This window comes from Sinocyclocheilus anshuiensis, unplaced genomic scaffold (assembly GCF_001515605.1).
Source record: "Sinocyclocheilus anshuiensis isolate Anshui unplaced genomic scaffold, SAMN03320099.WGS_v1.1 scaffold743, whole genome shotgun sequence".
In the NCBI taxonomy this organism is placed as follows: Eukaryota; Metazoa; Chordata; class Actinopteri; order Cypriniformes; family Cyprinidae; genus Sinocyclocheilus; species Sinocyclocheilus anshuiensis.
The window spans coordinates 473,814-501,262 of record NW_015552601.1 but is presented as its reverse complement, the minus strand read 5'-3'; the positions used below and the strand labels follow the sequence as shown (position 1 = coordinate 501,262).

General features: G+C 36.0%; 1 protein-coding gene and 1 pseudogene across 1 annotated transcript; one reads left to right on the top strand and one right to left on the bottom strand.

Annotated features, from left to right (window-relative positions):
* Nucleotides 1–6: 6 nt before the first annotated feature.
* Nucleotides 7–12,664, bottom strand: LOC107665797 (mesoderm induction early response protein 3-like). The gene is made up of 13 exons (XM_016456827.1): nucleotides 12,622–12,664; nucleotides 11,516–11,540; nucleotides 10,805–10,950; nucleotides 10,433–10,567; nucleotides 9,511–9,631; nucleotides 9,320–9,393; nucleotides 9,076–9,145; nucleotides 8,630–8,772; nucleotides 7,598–7,679; nucleotides 7,406–7,500; nucleotides 5,327–5,454; nucleotides 3,339–3,478; nucleotides 7–2,191 (listed from the first exon to the last, which is right to left on the bottom strand). The coding sequence occupies exons 1-13, from the start codon at nucleotides 12,628–12,630 to the stop codon at nucleotides 1,791–1,793; spliced, it is 1,569 nt and encodes a 522-aa protein (XP_016312313.1). The 5' UTR covers nucleotides 12,631–12,664; the 3' UTR covers nucleotides 7–1,790.
* A 1,032-nt stretch (nucleotides 12,665–13,696) lies between these two features.
* LOC107665760 (G protein-coupled receptor kinase 5-like) overlaps nucleotides 13,697–27,449 on the top strand; it is an 18,198-nt pseudogene continuing 4,445 nt past the window's right edge.

Below are 27,449 nucleotides of genomic sequence, written 5' to 3'. Positions count from 1 at the left end.
AAAAACATAAAAGCGAATGATTGAATATGAAACAAAATAAAGCATAAAACATTCCAAGGATAAGGGAAGGTTTTTCAATGTACATTTGAAGCAGACAACCATTACTACATTACAATTTTAAGCCATTAACTTTTTTTTATACAAACTTTGGACAAATTACTGCACCAACACAATTTCCTAAAGCTCTTTTCGATTCTTGGAGGGACAGAAGGAATGAATTGCACAACCTACAGGACTGAATTGGAGAATATTGTATTTAAATCAATCAATACGCATCCTTCAAGTATGTCAAGACCAAAAAAACAAATAAAAATAAAGGAGGATTCTGGCCGCAGGTACGAGGAAACACGATTTTACAGACACAGCACGAGCCGTCCAATAGATCGCCTCCCAAGCATTTTCCAGGTCGATTCAACATGCACGGTTTGAATGAGGGTTAAGGCAACACTGCAAACCGGGCTTCTGCCTTAACCGAGAGACATTCGAGTTCAGTAAATCCCTAAGATGTGATAATACTGTACATTCAGCTAGCCCTTCGTCTCCGGCCGTATTTCACTCGTGTACAGAACGCTAACACACTTGCAGCTGAGTGAATAAATAAATAAATAAATAACTCTCTTCTTAAGCAAATCTGTTGTGAGAAAAAGCGTTGAACGAATGGTAAAGTCGAGAAGGCATTCTTGTGGCATACGCAGACTCAAAAGCAAGTCTTCAAGTTCAAGTCTGTTTGCCGAGGAAGAAAAAAACAGCAAGGTATGTCGGGTATCTGTACATATTTACAAATTATTGCCATACAAGAGCGTGTAAAGTAAAACTCGGGAAAGCTGGAAAAACGAGCAAACAAGGTCCGAAATGATCCGTTTCATTTGTAAGCGATTCTCGATGCATAGATAAACGTTAGGTCAGTGCTTGCAGCAAACAAACGCCGTGCCAGAAAAAACATTTACAACGTTGCATAATCGGTCACTGAAGGGAAAATCCCTGCAAAACGGTTTTTCAATAAATAGTGATCTCAAAATATCGAAATTAACAAAAACAAAAAAAACACGAACACGTGTGCCAGTATCTCTCAACCATTTCGGGAAACAAAAACGACCATGATGCAGTCCAATGGTCTTCATTGCAATAAATACGCCAAACGCCAACTGCTAAAGCAAGAGGAGCACTAATAAATATGCGTAGAAGTAGGAAAAAAACATTTTAATCACACACGTCGTAATACCTCTATTGTATTTAGAGCCTATATATTTGCAAGAACCACTTTCAATTGTTCGTAGGTTTGTTTTTGCAGTCCGTCAACATAGCAGAAAATCTCCCAAGGCTGAACTTCTTCCAGGTTCTTGTGCTCAAAATGGTGCGTAACGAAACGAAGAAGGGGTCGTAGATGCCTTTCAGATGAAGGCTGAGCTGTAAACACTGATGGGAACCACAGAGGAGAGGCTGAGCTGACAGCCAGTCGTCATGATGGCTTAGTAAAACCCCTTGCCCTCGGGCCAAGTATGCGAGTTCAGTTTTCCACAGTATTCGGACGTAGACAACGTTTATATGACACTTCCAAAAAATTCAAGACTGGAAAATAAATGGCTGTATTAACTCTTGAGAAATCAAGATTTAGGTCTGTACAATTAGACATCACTGATGTCATAGTAAAAAAAAAAAAAAGATCTGTACATATATATACACATGTATATAATCAGGAAAACTAAATAAAGCAAATATTCAAAGGAATATGCAGCTATGCACAAGTTGAATTGCAGCTAGTCCCGTGAGAGTTGGCATGCACGCTCGTGTTACTCCGACTGCAGTAGTGTGTGCGCTCCCATGTAGCTGCCCGCCTCGCCAAAGTCACTGACCGAAACCGCCATTTTGGCACTTGTGATGTGGTGCGTGCGGCCCTCGAAATCCACGCCCATGCTCCTGTTGTCGTTTATGAAGGGTTCCGACAGGCCCATCTTCAGCCGCTTGGCCGGGGGCCGCTCGCAGTCCTCTCCACACACGCTGATCTGCCCGAGGTCCGAGTGGTAGAAGCCGGTTTCCAGCAGGTTGAGGCAGTCTCCGTCGCTGGAGTAGTTGAGTGGCTCTTCGTGACTCAGGGGCCCGCGGTGCAGCCCGTCCAGCGAGGAGAAGTTGTAGGAGTCCAGACAGCTGACGTCTGCGGGGTTACACACCGACGCCACCGTGCTCGTCAGCGCTGCAGGAAGAGGTAAAGGTTAGACTCGTCTGCTCACCATTTTTGTGCAAAAATACAGGAAAGAAAATGTTAAATATTATTACAATTTAAAATAGCAGTTTACTATGTGAATATGTTGTAAAATGTAATTTATTTCTGTGCATTTTCAGCATCATTACTCCTGTCTTCAGTGTCACATGATCCTTCAGAAATCATTCTAATATCATTTGCTGCTCGAGAAACATTTCTGATTATTATCACAATGTTGAAAACAGTTGTGCTGCTTCATATTTTTGTGGAAACCGTGATGCATTTTCTTTTTCAGGATTCTATAATAAACAAAGTTCAAAAGAACAGCATTTATTTGAAACAAAAATGTATTTGCTGGTACTTTTGATCAGTTTAATGTATCCTTGCTCAAAAATATTAATTACTTTCCCCCCAAAAAAAAACTGACCCCCAAATTAATGTGAGCTGATTGTTTTTGTTTTTTTTACAATACTTGTTCAAAAGAAATTACATAGTTGTAATTACTTTTGATTAAAAAAATAAAAAGAAGTTATACATTTATAATTTTTTATATATCAAGTCAAGTCAAGTCTGCTTTATTGTCAATTCTTCCACATGTACAGCACATACACACAGAGAATTGAAATTGCGTTACTCTCAGACCCTTGGTGCATACAGATAACACTAACAGTAGAACAAATACAGATATACAGATTAAATATAAATTAATGTGAGCTGATTCCTCTTTTTTCAATATTTAGTCAGATATTGTTAAGTCCTTTGCATATTTGGTTCCCATATTTAGTTAAGATTTTTTCCCCCAATATTTATTCAATAATAAAAAGTTATAGATGTCAGGAAATTTTGGCAGAAAGACTGGCTCAGCCAGTGACCGATAAATTAATCTATCACTTTCTTTTTGTATTTTATTTATTGAACACTGGCATCTTATATTGCTGTTGTAGTTAAATATGTGTAAAATCAATAAGCCACTACAAGCAGTTCATTACAGTCACCTTAATACAGTTTAAGGTCCCTATTATCACACTAAGCATTACTGTAACACAATGGCTTATTGCCTTATACATTAACAGTCTGTTACCAAAGCATTAAAACAGTAATGAAGTAAAAGCATGTGTAAAAACCTTTAGTAACGTACCGGAGAGGTCACTGGCTGTGATGGAGTTAAGCAGGTTGAGCTGTTGTTCGGTTGGAGGCTCTATCCTGCCGCTGCTGCTGGAACACACAGAAGCATCCACCAAACCCTCAGCCTCATCCACCAACCGATCCATCAGATCCCTGCAGAAGAATCAGCCTTCAAAGCTCAGGACAACTGAGCAAATACTCTAATACTTTGTATCAAGTTCACACTTAGGGCTGGGAATCGAAAATCAATTCCAATTCCAGAATCAAATACTTAAGGTCAGGAATTGGATACTTGTCGTAAAATTAAAAATTCAATTCCATCTATCATGCACATCTTTTTTTTAGGTGGCGAAAAGGGGCTGTTAAAAATGTAGCTATTTGTCTTTGAATCAATCATTCAAGACGGGGTTTCTACAGATATGAACAAGTGAAATTTAAGACCTTTTTAATACCACCTTATATGAAATTTAAGACCTAAACCTGTAATGGAAATACACATTATATTACATAGCCTACATATATGTAATATTTCATCGCTGTCATAAATTATATTTATTACTACGATATACAGTGATCTTTTCATATCAGCAGACAATATTCCACATAAAATATCCCCAAAAAACTACCACATCAAGATTTTTGGTGGTGTAAACAATAATTCTGAAACAATATTTTTTCAGTGTTTTATCAGCTTTTGTTAAAGGGGAAAATGCTGACTTTTCAACATATTAAGCTACCAGTAGGTGGCGGTAAGTCACGTAATGAGTGAGTCATTGAGTCATTGAGTCATTCATTCAACTGATTCATTCAAAACGCTGAATCATTCAGTAACAAAACACCGAGTGTTGCTTGGAGAATGTTGCGATACTTCTGCTGTGATCCTTGTTTGGAACTATTTTCGTTGGTGAAACAGAACAAAACAGTAAATACTGTGTCTAAAATGTAAGTAACTTAACTACTTGACTAACTACGTCACTTGTTTATTGAACTAAAATCAATGTAACGTGCAATCGTGAGAATATTCAGCAAAATAGCTCCCTTGGTATGCTACTGAACTATATCATGTTATGAATAAACTACACATTTTGAATTTTTACCTCAGTGTGTTTCTTTTGAGTTTCTTTATGTGCGCTGTTATGCTCATTTGTTTTGAAGTATCTCACAAAGAGACAGGCAGCGCGAGCAGAAATACACTATCCATTATCAATCGCTGTTTAAGTTGAATGTATTAAAATCAGAAGAATCATTCCTTCGTTTCGATGCGTCGCTGGATATTTTTTGTCACTTATAAAGTTTTAATCAGGATGTTTGTCCTGTTGGGCAAGTGAAAAAAATAAATAAAATTGTTTTAAACTAACTAGAAGGCCGGTGGTCAGCTAGCTGTAGCTCGACCTATATTTATTATTATTATTATTGAGAACATTATATACACAAAGAAGGTAATCTGACCTGTAATCTGCTAACGTTAACATTACTGTGATTCTGTCTGATGACGCAGTAACTACGGTCTGTTCAATGATAAACAGTCATTAGGTCCATCAGACTGAAGATATTTTAGCGGTAATGTGACCAAAAATATTTAAGACCCATCAAATCTGCATTTAAGGCCTTTTATTAGGAAAATGTTATTTAAGACGAGATTGTGTTTATTTGTCTAATAATAGAACTACAACCTCCATTAAAAAAAAAAAAAAGTCTCAATTTATCCAGAATCGTGCAGCTCTATTTTGCGCACAAACAGCTCTTAATCGAGTCCAGTTTTTATGTAGCCGACTCATTTTTGTTCATAATATTCAACAGCAATTAAACGTTTTGCAAAAAGAGACTAAATGTTTGACTTAATTTTTTTTATACCACATTGGAATCGAAACTGGGAATCAATAAGAATCAGAATCGATAAGCAGAATCGGAATCGGAATTGATCAAATTTATATGATACCCAGCCCTATTCACACTGAACATTTTAACATCCACTCAACAGAAGATCATTACGAAACTCACGTAACGCCAGGATAACTACTGAACCTCTTCTTCCCAAACCGGTTTTGCTGGACGAAAAATTCGAATCGCTCGGACTTCTTCCACATGTAGTAAAACGCAACACATTCTGCCACCGTTCGTGTGTTCACCTTGAAAGATAAGTTACATGCAACTTAATAATCAAGCATTATTGGAGAAATATGATAATGTAAGACGATAAAGACACTCTGGAAAATCATTTCAATGACATTATAGCCTGACATTTTTTAAACCGATCAAATCCCAATGGAAAAAATAAAGACCCACCCTACATTATTTTCCAAAGAATATTCATCATAATTACGAAAATTCATAAGTTTTACTTGTATGTATACAGTATGTTAATGGCATCTAGGGCTGTCAATTTTTTTTTAGAATATTCGTCGAATTTAAAATAAAAATCTACATTCGAAAACAAAAACGTTGCATTCGAATTTTAGGTGTGCGTTAAAGGGTCATGAAACCCCCGTTTCAGCACTGGTTAGTTCTCACCACAGTTTTAAAAAATACTAAAAAAGTGGGTGTGGTGCGCAGCGGAGCGGAGGAGGGGGAAGAGGGGAGACAGACAACACACACACACACACAGCTTAGCGTTCTGACAGTTTCATTTCGCTCCCATCGAGTTAAACACACAAATAAATGCACAGCCATTTGCACTCTGCATTGAAAACATATATGAACGCGCTGTTGCACCTCTGAGAACTTTTAAGGCTTATTCTCTGGCGTTTATATAAGCCTTTTGACGGGTTGTGTCACAGAGCTGTAAAAACGGTTATGCTCACCAAGTGAATGAATCGCGTTTGTGCCGAACTCTTATTACAAAGCAAAAACAAACACTCTCCGTCGATCCATGAACGTTTCTCTCAGTTAATGTGCGCAATGTCATCTCACAGACTCTGAAACGTGTCATAGCAAATCAACACATGCTGTTGTGAATAATTAAGCGCATCGTCTTCTCATAGGATGCGTCATCGATGTACTATTAGTCTATTGCCACGTCACAAATTGTGACGTCAACACAATGTAGATTTTAAACCCGGAAGATGAAAATAGAGCAAAAAAGCTTAAAATTAACCAGTGTTCTCCAACAGTTAAAATTATCGGATGCTAACATTGTCTTCTATGATGTGCAACACAAACACCTCTGCTAAAATCTCAGAAAAAGTAGTCTGGGGTTTCATGACCCTTTAAGCAGGGGCGGAGCCAGGGGTGGCCTTTGCCTTATTGAAGATGGTTCTTGAACGATAAGTGTCGTTGCATTATAATGTTTTTGTTAGCCTATCCAGTTAAAGCCACTAGATGCGGTGCTGCTGCGTTGTTCATTACAAATATTGCGGGAAAAGAAAACATCAATGCGGAGAAGATCTTGTTTACGTCAAAACTGAAACCAAGCCGTTCACACAGAACGCATATTTCGCACATTTTCTAGAGGGACATCTACCACCGTTGCACTCGCGTCTCGCACAAAAGAGCCGCATGTTTAGAAAGCCATGTAAAATTAATGCAACTTTGAAAAAATCATACATCGAGACTTTATGGTGGGTTTTTTCCCCATCCCACTGCATCTTGTATTTTTAAATGAAAAAAGTACTCTGTGTGATTGGCTTTCGGTGCTTTGTATTAAACTATGCATATACATATGATGCGGTTTTGTTTATAGTTGTTTAAGCAACTTAATTATAATTGATTTATAAACATTATTTTAAACATTATGCACTTTTTTCACAGATAGTCATGTTATTTTATGATTTGAATAAACGTGCATTAGTAATATTTTGCTCAATGTGCCCTCTTGTGGCCTCAGGAGAGAAGCCAAAAGCTTTTCTTCACCCTAACTGAAATTATGCATTTTAAATTTGAATAGAATTCGAATTTTGATAATATTTAAGTACAAAATTCGAATTGAGTTTTTCAGCCATTTTGACAACCCTAATGGAATTTCATGTTGTATTTAACATGAATGACATCTGAATTATGTAAATACTGACTCAAAACTGCATTTAAATATTGAAGACAACGGTGTTTAGGATCAAAACTGCAGGAGAAAAGACGGCATCTTACTTTGTGTTTCTGAATGAGGTGGAAGTTCTTCTCGTACAACAGAAGAGCGTGTTCAAAATTTCGACATTCGTCTTCAGACCACGGGAGCATCTCGACTAAATAATAACATTTACATAAGTTTATTTTTCAACACGCAGCTCAACAAGCCTACTATAACAAAACAACCATAATTACACCAATATTTCCACTTACCCTTTGAGGACTTGTGGTTGCTGCAATACCGTTCAAGAGCTTCCTGGATGTTATAGTTACACTTTAAAAGCTCATATAAAGCCTGGAGAAAACAAACAGGTTAGTTAACCCTAAAAAGCCTACTGAACATTTTCTAAGTTCTCTAAATGATCAACATGACCAAAACTTTGCTGTTAAACCTGTTGCACACTATCTCCTGCATGCCTTCTGTCGTCTGATTGATAGTTTTTTAGCAAGTAAAAGCTCTTTTAGTGTAATTGTACAAACGTCCAGCTTCAGCTCGTGCTTCACGTGCCTTTTTGCTGTCAAATCTTTACTGATTCTTAGTAAACGTAAGAATAAGAGCGTTTGTTTCCAGAAGCTTTACTTTCACTGTTCCTCAGAGGAGGAATGATCTTCACAAGCCTCCAGAACACCACACATCTTCTGAGGAACATTTATTTCTTCATCTCTCAATCAGCATTGGATTGCATTGCATTATATGTTTGGATCATTTCAATCTCATTTTACATATGAGACATTATTGGAGATAAAGAGTGAGGACTGATATTTATATCACTTTATTTAAGTATCTGCTGTACTCTTATAAAGATCTCATTGATTTACATTACAAGCATCAGAATTTCATCACTTTTTGGCCATTTCAAAATAAGCATCTGCACCAAATCGCCTATTTTTGCTCAGTTTGGGCCTCTGAATAAAACGCTGTTTTTTCCCCTCCATATTCTCACTATATCAGACTATATGAGCCATAAAAGTCTGATGCATCAAATGTGATGCTCAAAAAAACACATATGCCATTTTTAAAAATATTTTTAGATTTTGTGTACATTTTCAATAAACTGTTCATTAAAAAAAAATTCTGACCATTATTGCAGATGTCAGGCTTTACAGGGTTAAGTGTTATTAATAACAGCACTATGAGTGCTTATGAAGTGTTCAGTCAAATCTATTTACTGGACATAATTAACAGCCCATCAGGTGTAACAAACGTGTTTGTTTTGTGTAAAACTACAGATCTGTGATCTTCACCTGCTCGTTGTCTTTGACCAGAGAACATTTGCCATCTCCGTCCATCTTTCCATCCGCACTCAGAGCGTCCTGCAAGAAGCTTTTGACTTTTGACTCGGGTAAGACATCTGGCTGCCAAAGCAGCTGATCTTCCTCTGCGTACACTGTACAACACATTCAAGGAAAACCTGCATCAAAATACTTTTCTACATCTCCAAAAAACATAAAACTTGCATAAAAACTGTGCAGATGGTGAAAAATAACTTCAGTGACATTTTTCAGCATATCCAATCCCAATGAATAAACTCAAGTCTCACCCTACATTATTTTGCACAGAATAATTCACTAAGAAATGCATGTAAACAATGTTTACACCATTTCATGTTGTATTTAACATTGGTAGCATCTGAATTATGTAAACACTGACTCAAATCTGCACATACTCCATTTAAATATCAAAGACTCACCTTTTTCGTTGTCATTATAACAGGTGAGAGAAGGAATTTCAGCCTGATATTCAGATCCCACCATGATCTCCTGCGAAAACACAAATGAACTTGAACTTTGAACGACACACATAAAGGATAGGAAACAACCCCTTTTAAACTCAAACTTTGAATAAGACTGTAAATAATCTATTATATCTGACTCTAGACTACAATAACAAAGCCTAGCCCATAGAAAAAACATCTAATAAGTTATCTTCCTCACCTTGCGAGTGTCTTCAGGACTCAAACCATCATCCTCACCCTCAGATTCTTTGTCTCCGTCGTAAACCGTATTTGCTGGAAAACAAACAACAGAACTGAGCGCTACAGAAAAATCAGAGACGTAATGGAAACTGGAGGACAGACTGCACATTTGTAAGTGATAGCATAGGTAAACAACGTCTATGTGCTTACAGCGAAGAGTCCTGGGGAAGAAATCATTGGTTTCGTGTGACGTCACAGACGGTGTGAGGTCATCGGCAGAAGATTGTGTTTCTTCATCGTCTCCAGAGAGCAGATCTTTAGCGATTTCCTCCTGTTAAGAGAAAAGAGGACATGTAACAATGTCAATGAACAGCTAAAATATATATGTACAAACACAACTGGTCAAAAGTTTGGAATAATCATGATTTTTTTTTTTTATGTTTTTGAAAGAATATGCTGATTTGCTGCTCAAGAAACATTTCTGATTATTACCAATGTTGAAAACAGTTGTGCTGCTTTAAATTTTGTGGACACCGTGATACATTACCATTGGGGTAAGTACTTTTTTTTTTTATTAAATACTTTTATTAAGCAAGGATGCATTAAATAAGTCAAAAGTGACAGTAAAGACATTCATAAAGTTACTACAGATTTCTATTTCAAATAAAAGCTGTTCTTTTGAACTTTGTTTATCAAAAGATCCTGAAAAATAAAATGCCACAAAAAAGGCAGCACAACTGTTTTCAACACTGATAATAATCAGAAATGTTTCTTGAGCAGCAAATCAGCATATTATAGCAATTTCTGAAGGATCACTGAAGACTGATGCTGAAAATTCAGCTTTGATCACAGCAATCAATCAATTACATTTAATTTATATTCAAATAGAAAACAGTTACCTTAAATTGTAATAATATTTTACAATACTACTGTTTTTACTCTATTTTCGATCAAATAAATGCAGCATTGGTGAGCAGAAGAGACTTCTTTCAAAAACACATTATAAAGCCAAAAATTTGACTGACAGTGTGTATTTGAAGAAGCCAGTCATCCAAAAAAACGAACGAACAAAAAAAAATAAAACAATAAATCTTAAGATCTCGTTACAACTATCTATACTTTAGTGACTTACTTTATCTAACGTCATATCGGGCAGCTCATCGGTCAGCTCTACAGATGAACTGTCCGCACTCGAGCCTCCGACAGCACTGTCTGCAGCTTCATATCTGTACAACGCCAGCAGCTCTTCCAACGGCATGCTCCCCTCCTGTGACACAGACGTTTAACTCAACGCTTTATCACTTCAAACAATTCAGAAATCTACAGACGCACAATATGTGTGCGATGACATCAGTGCTGGATAATATTAATACACTGATAATGTACACACTTTTTGTTTTGATAATGTCAGCCTGGTCATATGTGTTATTAGCCGCAATATAAAAATAATCACAATCCCTAAAAGAAATCGACATGCGTGTTGGACAAAAAAATCAAAGCAAACCTTCTCTAGATCAGCGATTTCCGAGCTCCCGCTTGACTCGCCCTCCCTCATCTCCTCTTCCTCTAGCGTACGCTCATCATCGAAATCATGCACCAGCATTTCTGCCGTCGGGTCAAAATCGTGATCTTCCGATGACAAAGAGCCAACTGAAAAGATCAAATTTACAAAAAATATATTCAATGTTATGTATAATATATATATACAGTATCTCATAGAAGTGAGTACACCCCTCACATTTTTGTAAATATTTTATTATATCTTTTCATGTGACAACACTGAAGAAATGACACTTTGCTACAATGTAAAGTAGTGAGTGTACAGCTTGTATAACAGTGTAAATTTGCTGTCCCCTCAAAATAACTCAACACACAGCCATTAATGTCTAAACCGCTGGCCACAAAAGTGAGTACACCCCTAAGTGAAAATGTCCAAATTGGGCCCAATAGGTTGTTTGCAATCACGTGATTCTGATGACGCGCGAAATGCAGCTGGAGGGCAGGAAGTGATTTTTCTCCATAGAAATCACTAGCAGAAACTCAAAATGCCAGTGTTTTGCATTGTTTATGGATGCTCAAATCGGACAAACCGAGAAACCACAAGGAGCTTTTATCGTGTACAATATATATATATATATATAAAACACACACACACACACACATATATTATCATTACCAAATAGACATTATCAAACAAATTCAGAGGAAAATTTACCTGGGCTTGTACTTCCCAAGGAAGCCTGAAATTGCAAAAGTAAAAAAAATACATGAGATGTTTAGGGAATTTACAATATAATGAAGAATAGTGGTTAACTTCCCTTACCAAAAGGTTACTGTAGTAACCATAGTTTCCAAATTTCCACAGGTACTATAAATATTGTTATGGTTGCAAAACTATGGGATGCATTTCAAAATGTGTAATAAGTTTTCAAAGTCTTAGTCATTTTGTTAAGTTTTTTGGTTTTGATGAGAGTGGCAGCTAATATTATCACCACAGTTTTACTGTAGCAAAGCTCATTTTAAAGTACCGTTACCATAATAATTATTTGTAAGTAACAAGAGTATGAATCGTAGCTTATACATTAATATTATTAATAATATGCTTTGCACCCATGACAGTCTAATGACATAAAAAAATATTTCAGACTATAAAAATATTTAAATGCACAAAAAAACATAAAAATAAAAGTGACTCACAATTTGTATGTTTTATTAACAATTTATATTTGGAAATGATACACAGAATGTACAACAGAAGCAGTTTGTGAAGGTGACTAACAAGTCAAAGCAATATTTAGTGTTTATTCAGAGGTTCAGAGTCTCCTAAACAAAATACAGCTATGAGGGATTATAAAATAATACATGTTTTATTTTAAAAAAGGAAGAAAATAAATAAATGGTTTGATGCCGTCACTTCACAGCATCAATCCGGTAACGTTACTGCAGCAATTAAAAAAAATCACTCTGAAACCACACAGAAGTATTTAGTCGAAACACGGGAATAACAGATAAGTAAAAATATGAAAAAGGTCGAAATAAAATAAACTAGCTGCCTCACGACTAACTAACCATCGCCGCGCGCTCGACGCTCAGTGAGATCTGACGCCAAATATCGGAACCCTCGACGCTAAAAGTGGCCCCATCGACGTTTCAAACACTCGTTATGACGGCCAAACCCGTTCGTATCTCCACAAAACCAGCCTTTATCCAAAGATAAGACATTATTACATATAATCAGATATAGAAATCCCAAACTCATGTATTGTGGTAAGAGAAATTAACAACCAAAATATGACGTCCTCCCTCTGTTTTCCAACTTACCTCCGCCATCTTGGTACCTTTCGGCTACTGAACTGGCTTTACGACGGAGCCCGGATTGACGTCGCGAACCAATGGCGTGAGCGTATTCCTGCTGGTTCGCTCTGATTGGCTGACGCGTCTGAAACGCACGGCGAGCAGGGCACCGGATTGGCTGCTTGGAGCGAGCTGGTTAACGTCGAAATACTGTATTCCAATGGGTTTAATTACCTGAGAATTCATTAAGATGTATTAACAATACACATATTTAGTTGTAATTTATTATTTTTTCGAAAACATACTGGGTGAACTGACTGTATGTGATAAATACATTTTTTTTTTAAACGTATTAAGATTATGCAAATTGTCAGAATCATCTTCAGTTAGTGCATTGATTTGACTTAAATTAAAGATCAATATTGTCTATTTAGAACAAAAATCTTTAGGAAAATAAGATTATTTAAAGCATACAGGTTTTCTTGTAATTCTACATCATACGTCTATCTGTTTAACAATAATCGAGCAGATGGTGGCGCCAGTTACTTGTTAAACACAGTTTCCAAACTTATAGTGTTGAAGTGAAACTAGCGTGATACATTTACTTTTTTAAGAAAATGTTGCACATGTAATATGAATGGTCTTGTTTCTGTTCAGAATTTATGATGCATAATTATGAAAGTCATGCCACAATATGCAATTCATTGGATTACATTTATCATAAAAAGGCTTTGTAAACACAAGCATGTCTTTTCATGCCAGTTTAAATGAGATCTCCTCCTGCTGTTAAACTAAATCCCTGAAACTGTAACGTCACTTTTTCTGCCGGTGACACATCTGAGTCTTCACCTGTACAGGTGAACAAGATCGGGCGACGCAGCAGATGAAAGCAGAACAAGAAAGTTGAGTTCTCATTGGCACTGAAGGCTTCAGTCTGGCAGCATGCACATTACTAAAGCACACAGGGGAGGTTAGGTTATCTTTAGAAATGAGTGCATGAATAATTGCCTGTCTAAATATGCAATAATTCAGTGCGCTTTAGGAAAAAAATCAGTTGTAAATGCAGAAATCCCAACTTGGTTGACTTTCATCAGCTGCAGAGATGGAGATTGAGTCAATGGTGGCAAACTGTGCTCTCATAAAAGCACGAGAAGGTAACAATATTTATTTGCCTGCATGTTTTTTCTACATTTGATCAAGAGATGGATTTTTTAGGAACAATGTACATTAAATCAGTATAAAAAATATGCTGTGCTAAAACATTTTTAAATGTGTTTTAACAGATTGTAAGCGGTAAAAATATTTTTCAATATTAAAAATACTATTTCAGTTTTTTACTTTAAGATTTCATGTTTAATTCAGTGTTTTTTGCTTGCCATTTATTTGTAATTGTTTGTGAAATTTACAAACAATTTCTAAATTAAAATGGTTTCTACACCAAATTTGTTTGTGTACGCTAAAAAAATGAGTTAATTTTACAATTAATTACAAATAAACAGCATTGAATTAAAGATGAGATTTCGAAGTAGAGAGACTGAAATAGTATGTTATTGTAAAAATGTACGCTGATACTCTTTGTTTTACTTACATCTTTGAAAAATCATTGTTTACAGTGAAGGGGAAATTCATTCAAATTTCAATAAAAATAAAAATAACATTTTATGGGTAGCCAAAATACTTTTGGGTAGTCGACATGTCCTGCGGTGTAACATTTCAAACAATTTCAAACACTATTCTGCTGATTATTTTACAATTACTATACTTTTATGAGACTATAAGTGCTTTTAACACTGCAGTTCTTTAAACATGAACTACTGAAGACAAGATTGTGATCAAAATAATAAAAACTATTTGATGCAGAAACAGTTTTTACTCAAAGATTGCAAGTAAATTTTACTTTTAATTACAAAGAAATGAAAAGTAACACACTGAATTATGACATTTTGAAATAGAAAATAGTATTTTCTTTGAAATCATACTCTAATAATCTGTTTTACTTCACACAAATAATTTTTCACAGTGTGCAGGACCTATAAGATATACTTTCCCCTTACATTCATATGAACTCTAACCTAAAATCTTTTTGTTTTCATTAAGTGTCGACATAAGCACGTTTTATGTTTAATGTCTCATTTGGACGCTTCAAAGCACAATGCCTTTGCCGTCATACGTGCCTTGCATCACAAACAGGTCTGACTTCTTTCGCTGCGGTTAAAGGCCTGTCAGCAACTAATCTGAGCGCTAAAAATAGATTCAGTTGCTGTTTCCAAATATGCAAAACCTGTCTTGTCAACTTTACAAACAGTTCTTCGGCACTAACTGCTCGAGTGAACAGGTACAAGTCATTCGATAACACTTTCTCTCATAATAAAGCTGTAGTTTTTTGTGTGGTGAAGAGTATTGTCTGGGTGAAGGAGTCCGTAAGGTGTGTCCTCTCATATCTGATATCTACACAGTTCCTACAGATTCATTCCCACTGCTATTTTTAGCACAGGCTCATATAGTACAGGATGCCGTGGATTCTTTTCAGTTTTGCTGTCAACAAACCGTCATTCAAACAAAACACACACACACACACATGCGCACGCACACACACACACACGTGTGATTAATAAAGCATCTATGTTTCCAAAACAAACATTTCTATAATGACTATAAGTGTATTGCAGGTCCAAAACACCAAAAGTCACCATCTGAAGTACTTAGAATAATAAACATAAATATTATTATTCATTAATCTATTTTTAGGGAGGTGTCATTTTGGTATTTCTGAAAATTTTGAAGGATGCACAGTTAAGTATTCTAAAAGAGATTATTACATAAAAAAAATTAATTCACAAATTAAATCATTTATTTTGATATTTTAATTTGAGTATTTTTGCTGTGTGTTTCTCTCATGTTTATTTATTTATAGTTAATTTAGTAATTTATTTCAAGTTTTATTTTCATTTTTTTTTTACATGCACTCACATATGTTTACATCATAATAGTATTTATTGTACATTTATTTTAGTTTAGTTAATGTTTATTTTATTCTCAATAATGTTTTTGTTTTAGTTAAGTATAATAATCCTATAATGAAAAGCACATTTATGGACGAATAAATAAAATCAATAAAATCAATCATTAAATGTACTTATTTAATTTGTAATATTTCATGGAAACACAATTGCTGTGTTATTTCATGATATCTAAATGTCTTTTTTACTTTGGAACGACACATAATGGACAAATCATTCTGAAATTGATTCCTTAAAGCACTAGAATCAGAAGTTCTTTGCAGGCTCTCATATTATATTCAGCTGGGAAAGTCTTTTTTGGTTTCTCTCTCTCTTCTATTGTGCAGTAGGCAACGGTGGGAACCGCAAAGGAAGGAGTCGAAAATGGAAGGAATTTCTGCGTTTCCCGCACATAAACGAGTGCACAGAGCTAGAGAAAAGCATCGGTGAGAAGAAGTTCAAGTTTAGTTTTTACAGTGTTTTAATTCTTTGCAGTGGAGTTTATATACAGTGCCACAGATCCTGTGGTGTAAATATGTGACCCTGGAAAAACCAGATAAGTTAAATAAGCTTAATAAATAAGCTTTCCATTGATATGTGGTTTGTTAGGATCGGACAATATTTGGCTGAGACACAACTATTTGAAAATCTGGAATCTGAGGGTGCAAAAAAATCGAAATATTGAGAAAATCGACTTTAAGGTTGTCCAAATTAAGTTCTTAGCAATGCATATTTACTACATAAATTAAGTTTTTTATATATATATATATTTACAGTAGGAAATTTACAAAATATCTTCATGGAACATGATCTTTAATTAATATCCTAATGATTTTTGGCATAAAATAAACATTTATAATTTTGACCCATACAATGTATTGTTGGCTATTGCTACAAATATACCCCAGCGACTTAACACTGCTTTTGTGCTCCAGGGTCACAAATACACCATAACTTTGGGAAAACATCAAATTATCAATACTACAAATTAGTAATGTTAGATAATGTCCTGATTGTTGTTTTTAAGCTGCAATAATATATTTGCGATTAATTGCATGAATGCACTGTGTTATTTTCTGTCCTTCAGAGCAAGATTATTACAGTCTGTGTGTCAAACAGCCCATCGGAAAACAACTCTTCCGTCTTTTCTGTGCAACTAAATCTGATCTGCAGCACTGCATCAACCTGTTGGATGAAACGGTATGATCTTTTGTCTGATACCAGGCTTCTGAAATGGACTCTGTGAATTGATGTGAAGCTAATAAATCAATAAATCGCATGCAACATTAAAAATAAAAAATCGAAGCTGCACAATTCAACAAAATAGACCTGAAATAGTGATATATTCCATCAAATCACTACATAGTCAGTTGCACTGCATGTTTCAGAGTGAAGAGTGGCACTGTGTTCATTTACACGCGTGCGGCTTATAATATGATGTTTTCAGAGCGGCTCACGCTGCTCATGAACTCCATCTCTGCAAGCATGCAAACATGCACATTCATGTCATTTCTAACATTTTTGTGGACTGCATTTCACCAATATTATACCAAAAGAGAAGCTTGAGAGTTTAAAGTGAAAAATTTAAAACGTACATATTTGCATTGTAACTTAGTGTTAGTTGGTTCTTTGAAAAGTGAACTTGTAGTGTTGAACTTGAAGTGTTAAAACCCTTAAATGTAACTATAGAGTCTTTTGTTTGTGCTTGAATGAAAGTCATGTAAAATGAAATGTCAAGTTGGAGTTCAAGTTCAAGAGCAATATATGGCAAAACACACACACACATATATATATATATATATATATATATTAGGAGTGTAACGGTACACGTATTCGTACCGAACCGTTTCGGTACGTGTCTTTCGGTTCGGTACGCATGTGAACCGAACGAATACAGTTTTCTTTTTTTTTTCCTCCGGAAATTCAAATAATAAATGGCGTTTTGACAGTCTTTGATGTGGCATGACAGATCGCTGTATAAACACCTTGGAGAGCCGCTTCTGGGACGGTTCAGAAACGTGCTGGTATATAATCCCAACACAAGCACTGACTAGAGCGGACGCGATCAGCTCCGGATGATTTTTCAATCTTTCAAAAGAAAGAATATTGGAATACATTTTACAAGAAAATACGGTAACACTTTATTTTAAGGTGTCCTTGTTACACGTTGACGTTACGTGTACTTACTATAATAACAATTATGCATAATTACATGCAAATAACCCTAAGCCAAACCCTAATTCTAACCCTAACCATATAGTAAGTACATGAAGTTAATTAATATTACTCAGTACATCTGTTACACATTTATAACAACATTCTGCTTGTTACAATTATTTGTGAAATTTACTTGCAATTTCTGAGTGAAAAAGAATCATACATCAGATTGATTTCAGTGTATATGAAAGTTTACATGACCTGGATTATCTATTTTACATTTTGTGAAATGCAATTGGTTAATATTAGTGAATAAATGTTTTTACTCTTTCAGGCGGAATATGAGGTCACACCGGATGACAAGAGAAAGAACTTTGGAAAAGAACTCATCAACAAATATCTCACCTCACAGGTTTTTAAACATTCATTTATTCTTTTCGCCTCATTTCCAATCTGATAATCAAAACTCAATATTGCAGTTATTGCAGAAAATGTCACTAACTTGTAAAGGGTTGTAAAAAACTACACGTAAAGGGGCTAGATGACTGTTTCACCTGAAGGAAGGTGTTTTCTCGCTCATGTGTGTGCTTTTAGTTCTCTAGGGTGCGTGCGATTGTAGACTGGGAACTTGAGAAGTGCAGTGAAAATATATTCAGCAGCTGCCAAAAGTCAGTTTCATCAAGTTTGGTTATCAATGCATCTGTACGTGTGTGTCTGTGAGCACTGATGTGACATGCAATTGGATCTTGCAGGGCACTTCATGAGTATCTGAGTGGAGCTCCATTTGCAGAGTACCAGAAGAGCATGTACTTTGACCGATTCCTGCAGTGGAAGATGGTGGAGAGGTTAGTGTGAATTGTTTTAAAGGAATAGTTCACCCAAAAATGAACATTTGCTGAAAATGTGCTCACCCTCTGACCATCCAAGATGTAGATGAGTTTGTTTCTTCATCAGATTTGGAGAAATGTAGCATTGCATCTCTTGCTCAGCAATGGATGCTCTGCAGTGAATGGGTGCCGTCAGAATGAGAGTCCAAACAGCTGATAAAAACATCACAATAATCCACGAGTAATCCACACCACTCCAGTCCATCAGTTAATGTCTTGAGAAGCCAAAAGATGCATGTTTGTAAGAAACAAATCCATCGAGACGCTTGCTTCTGGCTAAAATATGAGTCTATAATCCATAATAATGCTTTAACCAGTGAAAAAGTCATCTTGTCTGAATCAGGAGAGAAATCTGCTCAGACCAAGCACCGTTTACAAGCCAAAACAGCTCTAAACAAATATGTGGGAGGATTTTAATGTGAAAGACAACAGGAGATTGTCAGTCCTGTGTCTCGTGTTCTCCTCCCCCACGTGCTCCATGACCCAGTTTTCCCTCATGTTTGATTATGTTTATTGATTTCAGGTGTTCCTCATCATCTCCTCGTCATGTCATGTGTATTTAAAGTGTCTCCTGTTCTGAGTTCTTCGTCCGATATTGAATGTTCATCTTTTCCCGCTACGTGTGTGTTCCTAGTTCCATTGGATGTTAAAGTATCTTTGTTTGAAGTCTACTCCACGTCTCCTCGTTCCTCGCTCCCTCACAGTAGCGTACGTGACAGAGATGGGGTTTTTCACTGCAGGAAGCGTTATGGACTCGTATTTTAGCCAGAAGCAACAGTATGAAGTTAAAAACATCTTAATGATGGATTTGTTTCTTACAGACATGCAGCTTTTGTCTTCTCCAGATGTTAACTGATGGACTGGAGTGGTGTGGATTACTTGTGGATTATTGTGATGTTTTTATCAGCTCTCATTCTGACGGCACCCATTCACTGCAGAGGATCCATTGCTGAGCAAGTGATGGAATGCTGCATTTCTTCAAATCTGATGAAGAAACAAACTCATCTACTGTACATCTTGGATGGCCTAAGTAAACTTTCAGCAAATTTAAATTTTTCATCATTAACTATTCATTATTAAAGTATCACAAGCAATGCTGTTTCCTTCAGGAAATGTTTTGAATAGACTATGACATCTCTTTCAACCCTGCAGACGCCCGATCACACGAGACATATTTCGAGAGTACCGTGTTTTGGGAAAGGGTGGGTTTGGAGAGGTGAGACCAAATCTGGTAGCCATTCTTTTATAGTGGAGAAGATAATCATACCCACAGAAGCTTCTAATAGAAATAAAGAGAAAAGCATAACGCCTCTGGTTCCAGGTGTGTGCGTATCAGTCCCGAGCATCAGGCAAAATGTACGCGTGTAAGAAACTGGAGAAGAAGCGCATTAAGAAGCAGAGAGGAGAAGCCATGGCCCTCAACGAGAAACAGATTCTAGAACGGGTCAACAGCAGATTTGTGGTGAGATTTATGGTTATTATCAGTAACCAAGTCTCAGGTTTTTGACGTAAATGTTTATGCTTAAATTACTTTTTCTGCTTCGTTGAATCTCACAAAACAGGTTCAGGTCAGATTTCACTCCGAAATCAGAGAAAGAAGATCTTATAAATATATTTAAAACATATATACAGAAGTTACTATAAAATTCTTTAAAAGTCTTAATTTCATACACATACTGTATAATAATAAATTGTGTGTATACATACAGCTATTTTATATAGCTTTTATATGTATATGTAAGTTATTGTGTTTATATTTATATGTAAGTTATTTTTATAGAATTTTTATTGTAACTTACACAATGTATGAAAAATATAGACCTAAAAGAATGTAGACACATAAAAATATAGAATATATACGTATAGTAGTAATTAAGAATGAAGACTATAAATGTGTGTGTGTGTGGTGTGTATGTATATATATATACTGTATATATACACACACACAAACACACACATATATATATCTATACAGTTTAACATTTACACACACACACACACACACACACCTGCACGTGTGTGTGTATTACAGTAAAGAGAATTTGAGAATTAGGTAAAAAAAAATAAAAAAATATATATTTTTGTAGTAGTAAAAATCTATTTCTGTAAGCAATTGTTCTAATTCTTTTATTTTTGTTATTCTTGTTCTCTTTTTTTATTTCGTAATGAACTAGGAGCTGTTTTGTGATTTTGCCGTCTGTGTGTTTGTCTGAATGTGTCAGGTCAGTTTAGCATACGCTTACGAGACGAAAGAAGATCTTTGCCTGGTGCTGACGCTGATGAACGGAGGAGACCTGAGGTTTCACATCTATAACATGGGCACCGAGGGGCTCAACAAAGAAAGAGTAGAGTTTTATGCTGCTGAGATCCTGTGCGGCTTGAGCCATCTTCATAAAAAGTCTATTGTTTATAGGTAGGTCATAAAACTGAGAGCTGTCGCGTGACTTTTAATGTGCTGGACGCAGTTGACATAGTTTCCAGAAATCTACCTGTGAGGAAGAACCAAACAGATTGAGCCTGTCTCATAGTTACATGTTTTGTTTCGTTTCTATCAGGGATTTAAAGCCAGAAAACATTCTGCTGGATGATAATGGTATGTAAACTTCCCCATAAAAACAAAAGATGTTAACTGCCCATTCAAGCTTTGTAACATTCCCTTCAGGATCTACAATTTCCTTAAACTTTCTATTTTTGGCATCAACCAGGAAACACTTCTCCAAAATTAGTTTCATTATCATAAATGAGGAAATGAAAGCACTTCAGGGCATGTCAGTTTGAACGTTTGTTGCGTTTGACATTATTAACCTGTTGCATAAAATTCTGATCCGACTTTTAGATACAATGACCTTAAAAAAGTCAAAAGCAAATGTTGTTGCATGAGATCAAGTGTGTGTTTCTGTGCTTAAATACTGAAGGGTCTTTGCCAAATGTTGTTGACATTGTTAAGTATGGACTTAACTGTTTCCAACAGGGAATAAAAAATAAAAAAGATAACTGCCTTTTTTATCTCATCACAAATAAAAAAAAGGTAAAAAGGTAATTGCTTTTTATCTCACAATCCAAATTTTTTTTTTGCAATGGTAAGTCAATTTCTCACAATTCTAAATTGCAAGAAAAACATAAGATATAAAAAATATTGTAAGATATAAATTCAGATTTTTTTTTTCAGAAGAAAAAAACTCTGAATTATGAAATAAAAAAGTCGCAATTACCTTTTTAATTTTTTTTTATTCCATGGCATGGAAATAATAATAAACAAGCTTTCATAGTTAAAGGGATAGTTCACCCAAAAATGAAAATTCCGTCATTAATTACTCGCCCTCGTGTCGTTCCAAACCCTTAAGACCTTCGTTCATCTTCGGAACACAAATTAAGATATTTTTGATGAAATCCGAGAGTTTTCTGACCCTCCCATAGACAGCAATAGAACTATCATGTTCAAGGACCAGAAACGTAGTAAGAACATCGTTAAAGTAGCCCAAGAAAGCGCAAAGAAAACAAAAATAACGACTTTCTTGGCCACATGTTGTACAGAACTGTTATCAGGACCTTTTCCTTCCAGGTATTTAGTAAGGAAGTCTGGATCAGGGAAATAGTTCTTAGCCTAGAAAGATTAAAAAACTGAAACTCCCGCCTTTTTTTTTTTTTTTCCTGTTAGATGATGTGGTGTTAATCATAATTTTGCCATCTGTCCCTGTTTTCTGACAGGTCACATTAGGATCTCTGATTTAGGACTAGCCATAATCTTGCCAGAAGAAAAACTTGTGAAGGGCAGAGTGGGAACAGTGGGATACATGGGTATGAAAATCATCTTAGTAAATTATACCTGACACAAAAAATGATATATTCTATTTTTGCACAAAGTCTCTACTGCTCACCAATGCTGCATTTATTTGATAAAAATACAGTAAAACAGTGATAGTAAAATATTATTACAATTTCAAATAACTATTCTTTATTTTAATATAGGTTAACATTTTATATATTGCTGTGATCAAAGCTGAATTTTCAGCATCATTACTCCAGTCTTCAGTGTCACATGATCTTCAGAAATCATTCTAATATGCTGATTTGCTGCTCAAGAAACATTTCTGATTATTGTCAATGTTGAAAACAGTTGTGCTGCCCAATATTTTTGTGGAAGCCGTGATGCATTTTATTTTTCAGGATTCTTTGATGAATAGAAAGTTCAATAGAACAGCATTTATTTGAAATAGAATCTTTTGAAACATTATAAATGCCTTTACTGCCACTTTTGATCAATTTAATGCAACCTTGCTGAACGTAAATATTGTTTCTTTCAAAAATAAATCAATTTTTAGGACCATCAAGATTTGCATGACATTAAAGTAATGATAACTAGGAGCAAATATGTTTAATTATCATTAATGTCACAATAATTAAAAAACTCTTAAAATCATTCGATTTAATTTTCTTAATGCAAAATAATTAACTTATTTTTCACATCTTTAGCACCAGAAGTCATTACAAACACATACTATAGTGTAAGTGTGGACTGGTGGGGACTCGGGTGTCTAATTTACGAGATGACGGACGGAAATCCTCCGTTCCGCAAACACAAGGAACGACTGCCGAGACAGGAGATGGAAAGACGAGTTCTGGAGATGATCGAGAATTACGGGAAGAAGTTTGACGAGGACACCAAATACATCTGCAAAAGTGTGAGGCTGCATTTTATGCACTGTTGAATCAGTACAATCCTCCTCTGATTTCACTGATCTGATCTGATCTAATCTACCACTCGGTCTGATTAGGTCTTACTTTCTATTTAAAAAGAATACTATAAATATTTCAAATTGTTTTATGATTTAGCTCCTGGCTAAAAACCCAAAGGAGAGATTGGGCTGCAAATATGGGCGAGGATCAGAGGTCATCAAAGGTCACGTGTTCTTTAAGGACATCAATTTTACGAGGCTTGAGGCAGGAATGATGCCGCCACCCTTTGTTCCCGACGTGAGTGACATTTCTGATTATTATTAATGTTGAACACAGCTGTGCTGCTTCATATCTTTTGGAAACTGATACATTTTAGTAGGGCTGGGTATCGAGTTTGATACTTTTTTAGGCACCGACCAAATTGCCTCGATACCTAAGGGGTTAATCTCATCAACGTCAGTGAGCCAATAAGCCTGCAGCACTAGGTGTGTTCGACCAAAGACTATAGAATACCCAAGACGTGTCACTAGTATAGTTTTGAATGGGGAAAAATGCAAGCTCAATATGATCACTCAATCGCAGGAATCCCCGCCTTCTGAATAAAAGAGCCAATTGCTAATCGGTAAAGTCAGCGCGTCACTGCAGCTGCCGTTAGAAGCGTCCCGGTTGCTATAGGAACAGTCAGCGCTCTGAGATGTGCGCTTATGACTGCGCATGCGCACTGACTGATCTAGCCTGAAAAATAAGCTTTTTATAACGCTATTTGAGCAAAAGAAACAACATTTATGACACAGTTATTGTCAGATTTCATTAGTGATTTCAAATATAAAATGTAATCGTAAGCTTAGTAAACGGTTTTGGAGAATTTGATGTTTCCCCATTCAAATGCCTTGTCCAAATACCCACACTTGCGGTCTTGGCCATTTGAGAGCATGTGCGTGCGACAGGAAGTAAGTGCGCAAGACTGTCCCAGATCTTAATAACGCCAAAGCGCAGTGCCCTTAACACACACTAAATCCACACTATCTCGAATAGTGTGTGTATTTGGACAAGGCAAAAGTGATAGGAGCTGCATTTGCATGCCCGAGAGGCGTTTCAAAGATGGCCGCCGAGTGACATGACTTGTCTTAAAAGGACTTTGGTTCGACTAGAAGCGGCGCGGCGCGGCGCAGATCGATCAGTGTTTGACATCCGCGAGAGCGATTTGAAAGCGTACGGAACAGTCTGCTCTCTATAGCTCTTGTGGTAATGTTATACATCGATCGGTCTGCACAGTCGGTCCGCGTCACCGGTTACACTCAGAGATGTGGCGCACACGTGAGGCTGTAGTGTGAATGCGTCCTAGCCCCCTTAGATGTAAGGCTACATTTACACTGGTGCGTTTTTGGTTTAAAATGAAAACGATCCTCGTCATACTGGCGTTTCCACTGCGTTTCAAGCCGGCTTTCCACTATCTCCGACAAACGACAGACCGGTCATTCATTTCCAATGGAGAGTAGCACGGGAGCTGCGTGGAGTTCCGATCATATGCAGATGTTCGTTCATACTACATGACCAAAAGCGCGTGTTATGTGACCATTCATGCACACTGTATCATCATGCTTCATAAGACAATAAATAAGATTTATATTCCGCTTTTACTCAAAACTCACTTTAAACCACCATCGAGTGTTTGTAATAACTTCCGATTGCCGTCTAATGTGTGTTTTGGCCATGTAATGTTGCTGAAATTAAATATGTTATTACCTCTGACTCTGAGTCAGAGCAGCGATCATGGAAGAGAGAACACAAGCAGACAGTGCTGGAAGCTGCTAATGCTCATCAGTAAATCAGTGGAAATTAAATAGAAATCATGATTCTGTCTGAGCTGTGCGTTTTAAAACAAACACGCACTCGTGTAAATGTAGCTAACAGATGTGTAAAACGAAGACTATTTGAGCTTTATTAAAACTATTTACACTGATTTATTCTGTTGGTTACATTTTGTTCCTTTGTGCAGTGGCTCAGGAGATGAGTCTTTGAGTCTGTATAAACATCAACAAGCTATAAAATAAAACCAATTATTTTTTTTAGATAATGTAATCTTGTTAAAATTGATTCCATAAAATTGGTATCGAAAAAAAATTTCGTTCAGGAACCGGTATCGAAGTCAAGGTATCGGTATCGAAAATGTTTGAACGATACCCAGCCCCACATTTTAGTTTTCAGGATTCTTCGATGATTATAAAGTTCAAAAGAACAGCATTTAACTGAAATATAAATCTTTTGTAACATTATCAATGTCTTTACTGTCACTTGTGATCAATTAAATGCATCCTTGACGAATAGAAGTATTAATTTCTTCAAAAAATTAAAAAAAACATACTGACTCAAAACTTTTGAACGAAAGTGTATATATTAAGAAAAATTAAGCCTATTTTAGAGCCATTAAATTTTGCTCAATTTCCATAATAATTAACCCTCATATTGAGTTTTAAGGATTTTCTTCTTCCCAAAAATGCTAATTTGTGTTTTCACATTGGACTAAAACTTACTGACTTTGCTCAAACAGGGTAACAACTCCCCCCCCCCCACCCCAAAAAAAAACAAAACAACAATTGATAACTTTTTGGGGATTTTTTCCCCCCACCTTGTCACACTCAGTGTTCCTGCTCAAAAATGACCTGCCTACAAAAAAATTGTAATAAAATAATAATAAATACATAAATAGTTTATTAATTATGTTATTAATTTTATTATTAATTATTTAGTAATCAATTTCTCATTATGTCATATTATTACCAAATATTGGATTCGATCTATTTGCCAACTTCTTTTCTTTCAGTTAATAGGTTTTGTATTTCTTATTGGAACTGGTTAATCGTAGGCCTCATTGATCTGAGCTTATGCATCTCAGTTTATGAGAGAACATTGCCAAAATTATCCGCAAATAATGCTTTTTTTCATTCAAAAATTAGATGCATGAGCTCATATAAATGAGGCTTATGATCAATCAGTTCCAAAAAGAAATGCAAAACCTGTGCTAATTGGAAGAAAACCAAGTTGACAAACATACTGAATTCAAGATTTGATGATAATTGAGCATGATGAGAGATTTACAAGCTATTTTTAAAAGGCCAGTCATTTTTGAGCAGGAACTTCAAATTAGGTAAAACAAAATTAGCATTAATATAATATGGCCAGATGTTTTACTTTTTATTTTTACAGTTTTTATTTTTATTTTTTAATTTCATTTTATTCTGCATAAAGGCAGAATGATAACCTATGGGTGCCGCGTGCCGCCACCTTTTCTTCCTGCCGTGAATGCTGGTTTTTCACCTGAAAACAATCCTGTGACGTTATTCTCTCCACCAGCCGAGAGCCGTTTACTGCGCAGACGTCCTGGACATCGATCAGTTCTCAACGGTTAAAGGAGTGAGCCTCGGTGAGGTCGATGAAAATTTCTACAGCAAGTTTAACACGGGAAGCGTGCCTGTGCCCTGGCAGAATGAGGTAAGGAAGAAACATCAGAGTAAGAAGGACAATTTATGCTCAATGTTTCATATGTGACCCTGGAGCACAAAACCAGTAGTAGCACAGGTATATTTGTAGCAATAGCCAACAATACATTGTATGGGTCAAAATTATACATTTTTCTTTTATGCCAAAAATCATTAGGATATTAAGTAAAGATTATGTTCCATGAAAATATTTAGTAAATTTTGTACCGTAAATATATAAAAACTGAATTTTTGATTAGTAATATGCATTGCTAAGGGCTTCATTTAGACAACTTTAAAGGCGATTTTCTCAATATTTAGATTTTTTGCACCCTCAGATTCCAGATTTTAAAATATCTCGGCCAAAAATTGTCCTGTCCTACCATACATCAATGGAAAGCTTATTTATTCAGCTTTCAGATGATGCATAAATCTCAATTTCAAAAAACTGACCTTTACGACTGGTTTTGGGTCACATATATGCTTTTATAAAATTCATTTAGATGATAGAGACCGAGTGCTTCAAAGACCTGAATGTGTTCGGGCCACGAGGAACAAGAACACCAGATCTGGACCGCAGCATTGTGATCCCAAAGACCAGCTCCGAGACTCAGCTCATCCATCGGAGTCCTCCTGAATACGGCCGGCTGCTGAAC

Coding starts and splice junctions, on each gene's coding strand:
- LOC107665797 (XM_016456827.1), bottom strand. Junction 3,479..5,326: donor AGTAGTTATCCTGGCGTTAC/GTGAGTTTCGTA, acceptor ATTCTTCTGCAG/GGATCTGATGGATCGGTTGG. Junction 2,192..3,338: donor CACAGCCAGTGACCTCTCCG/GTACGTTACTAA, acceptor CTCTTCCTGCAG/CGCTGACGAGCACGGTGGCG.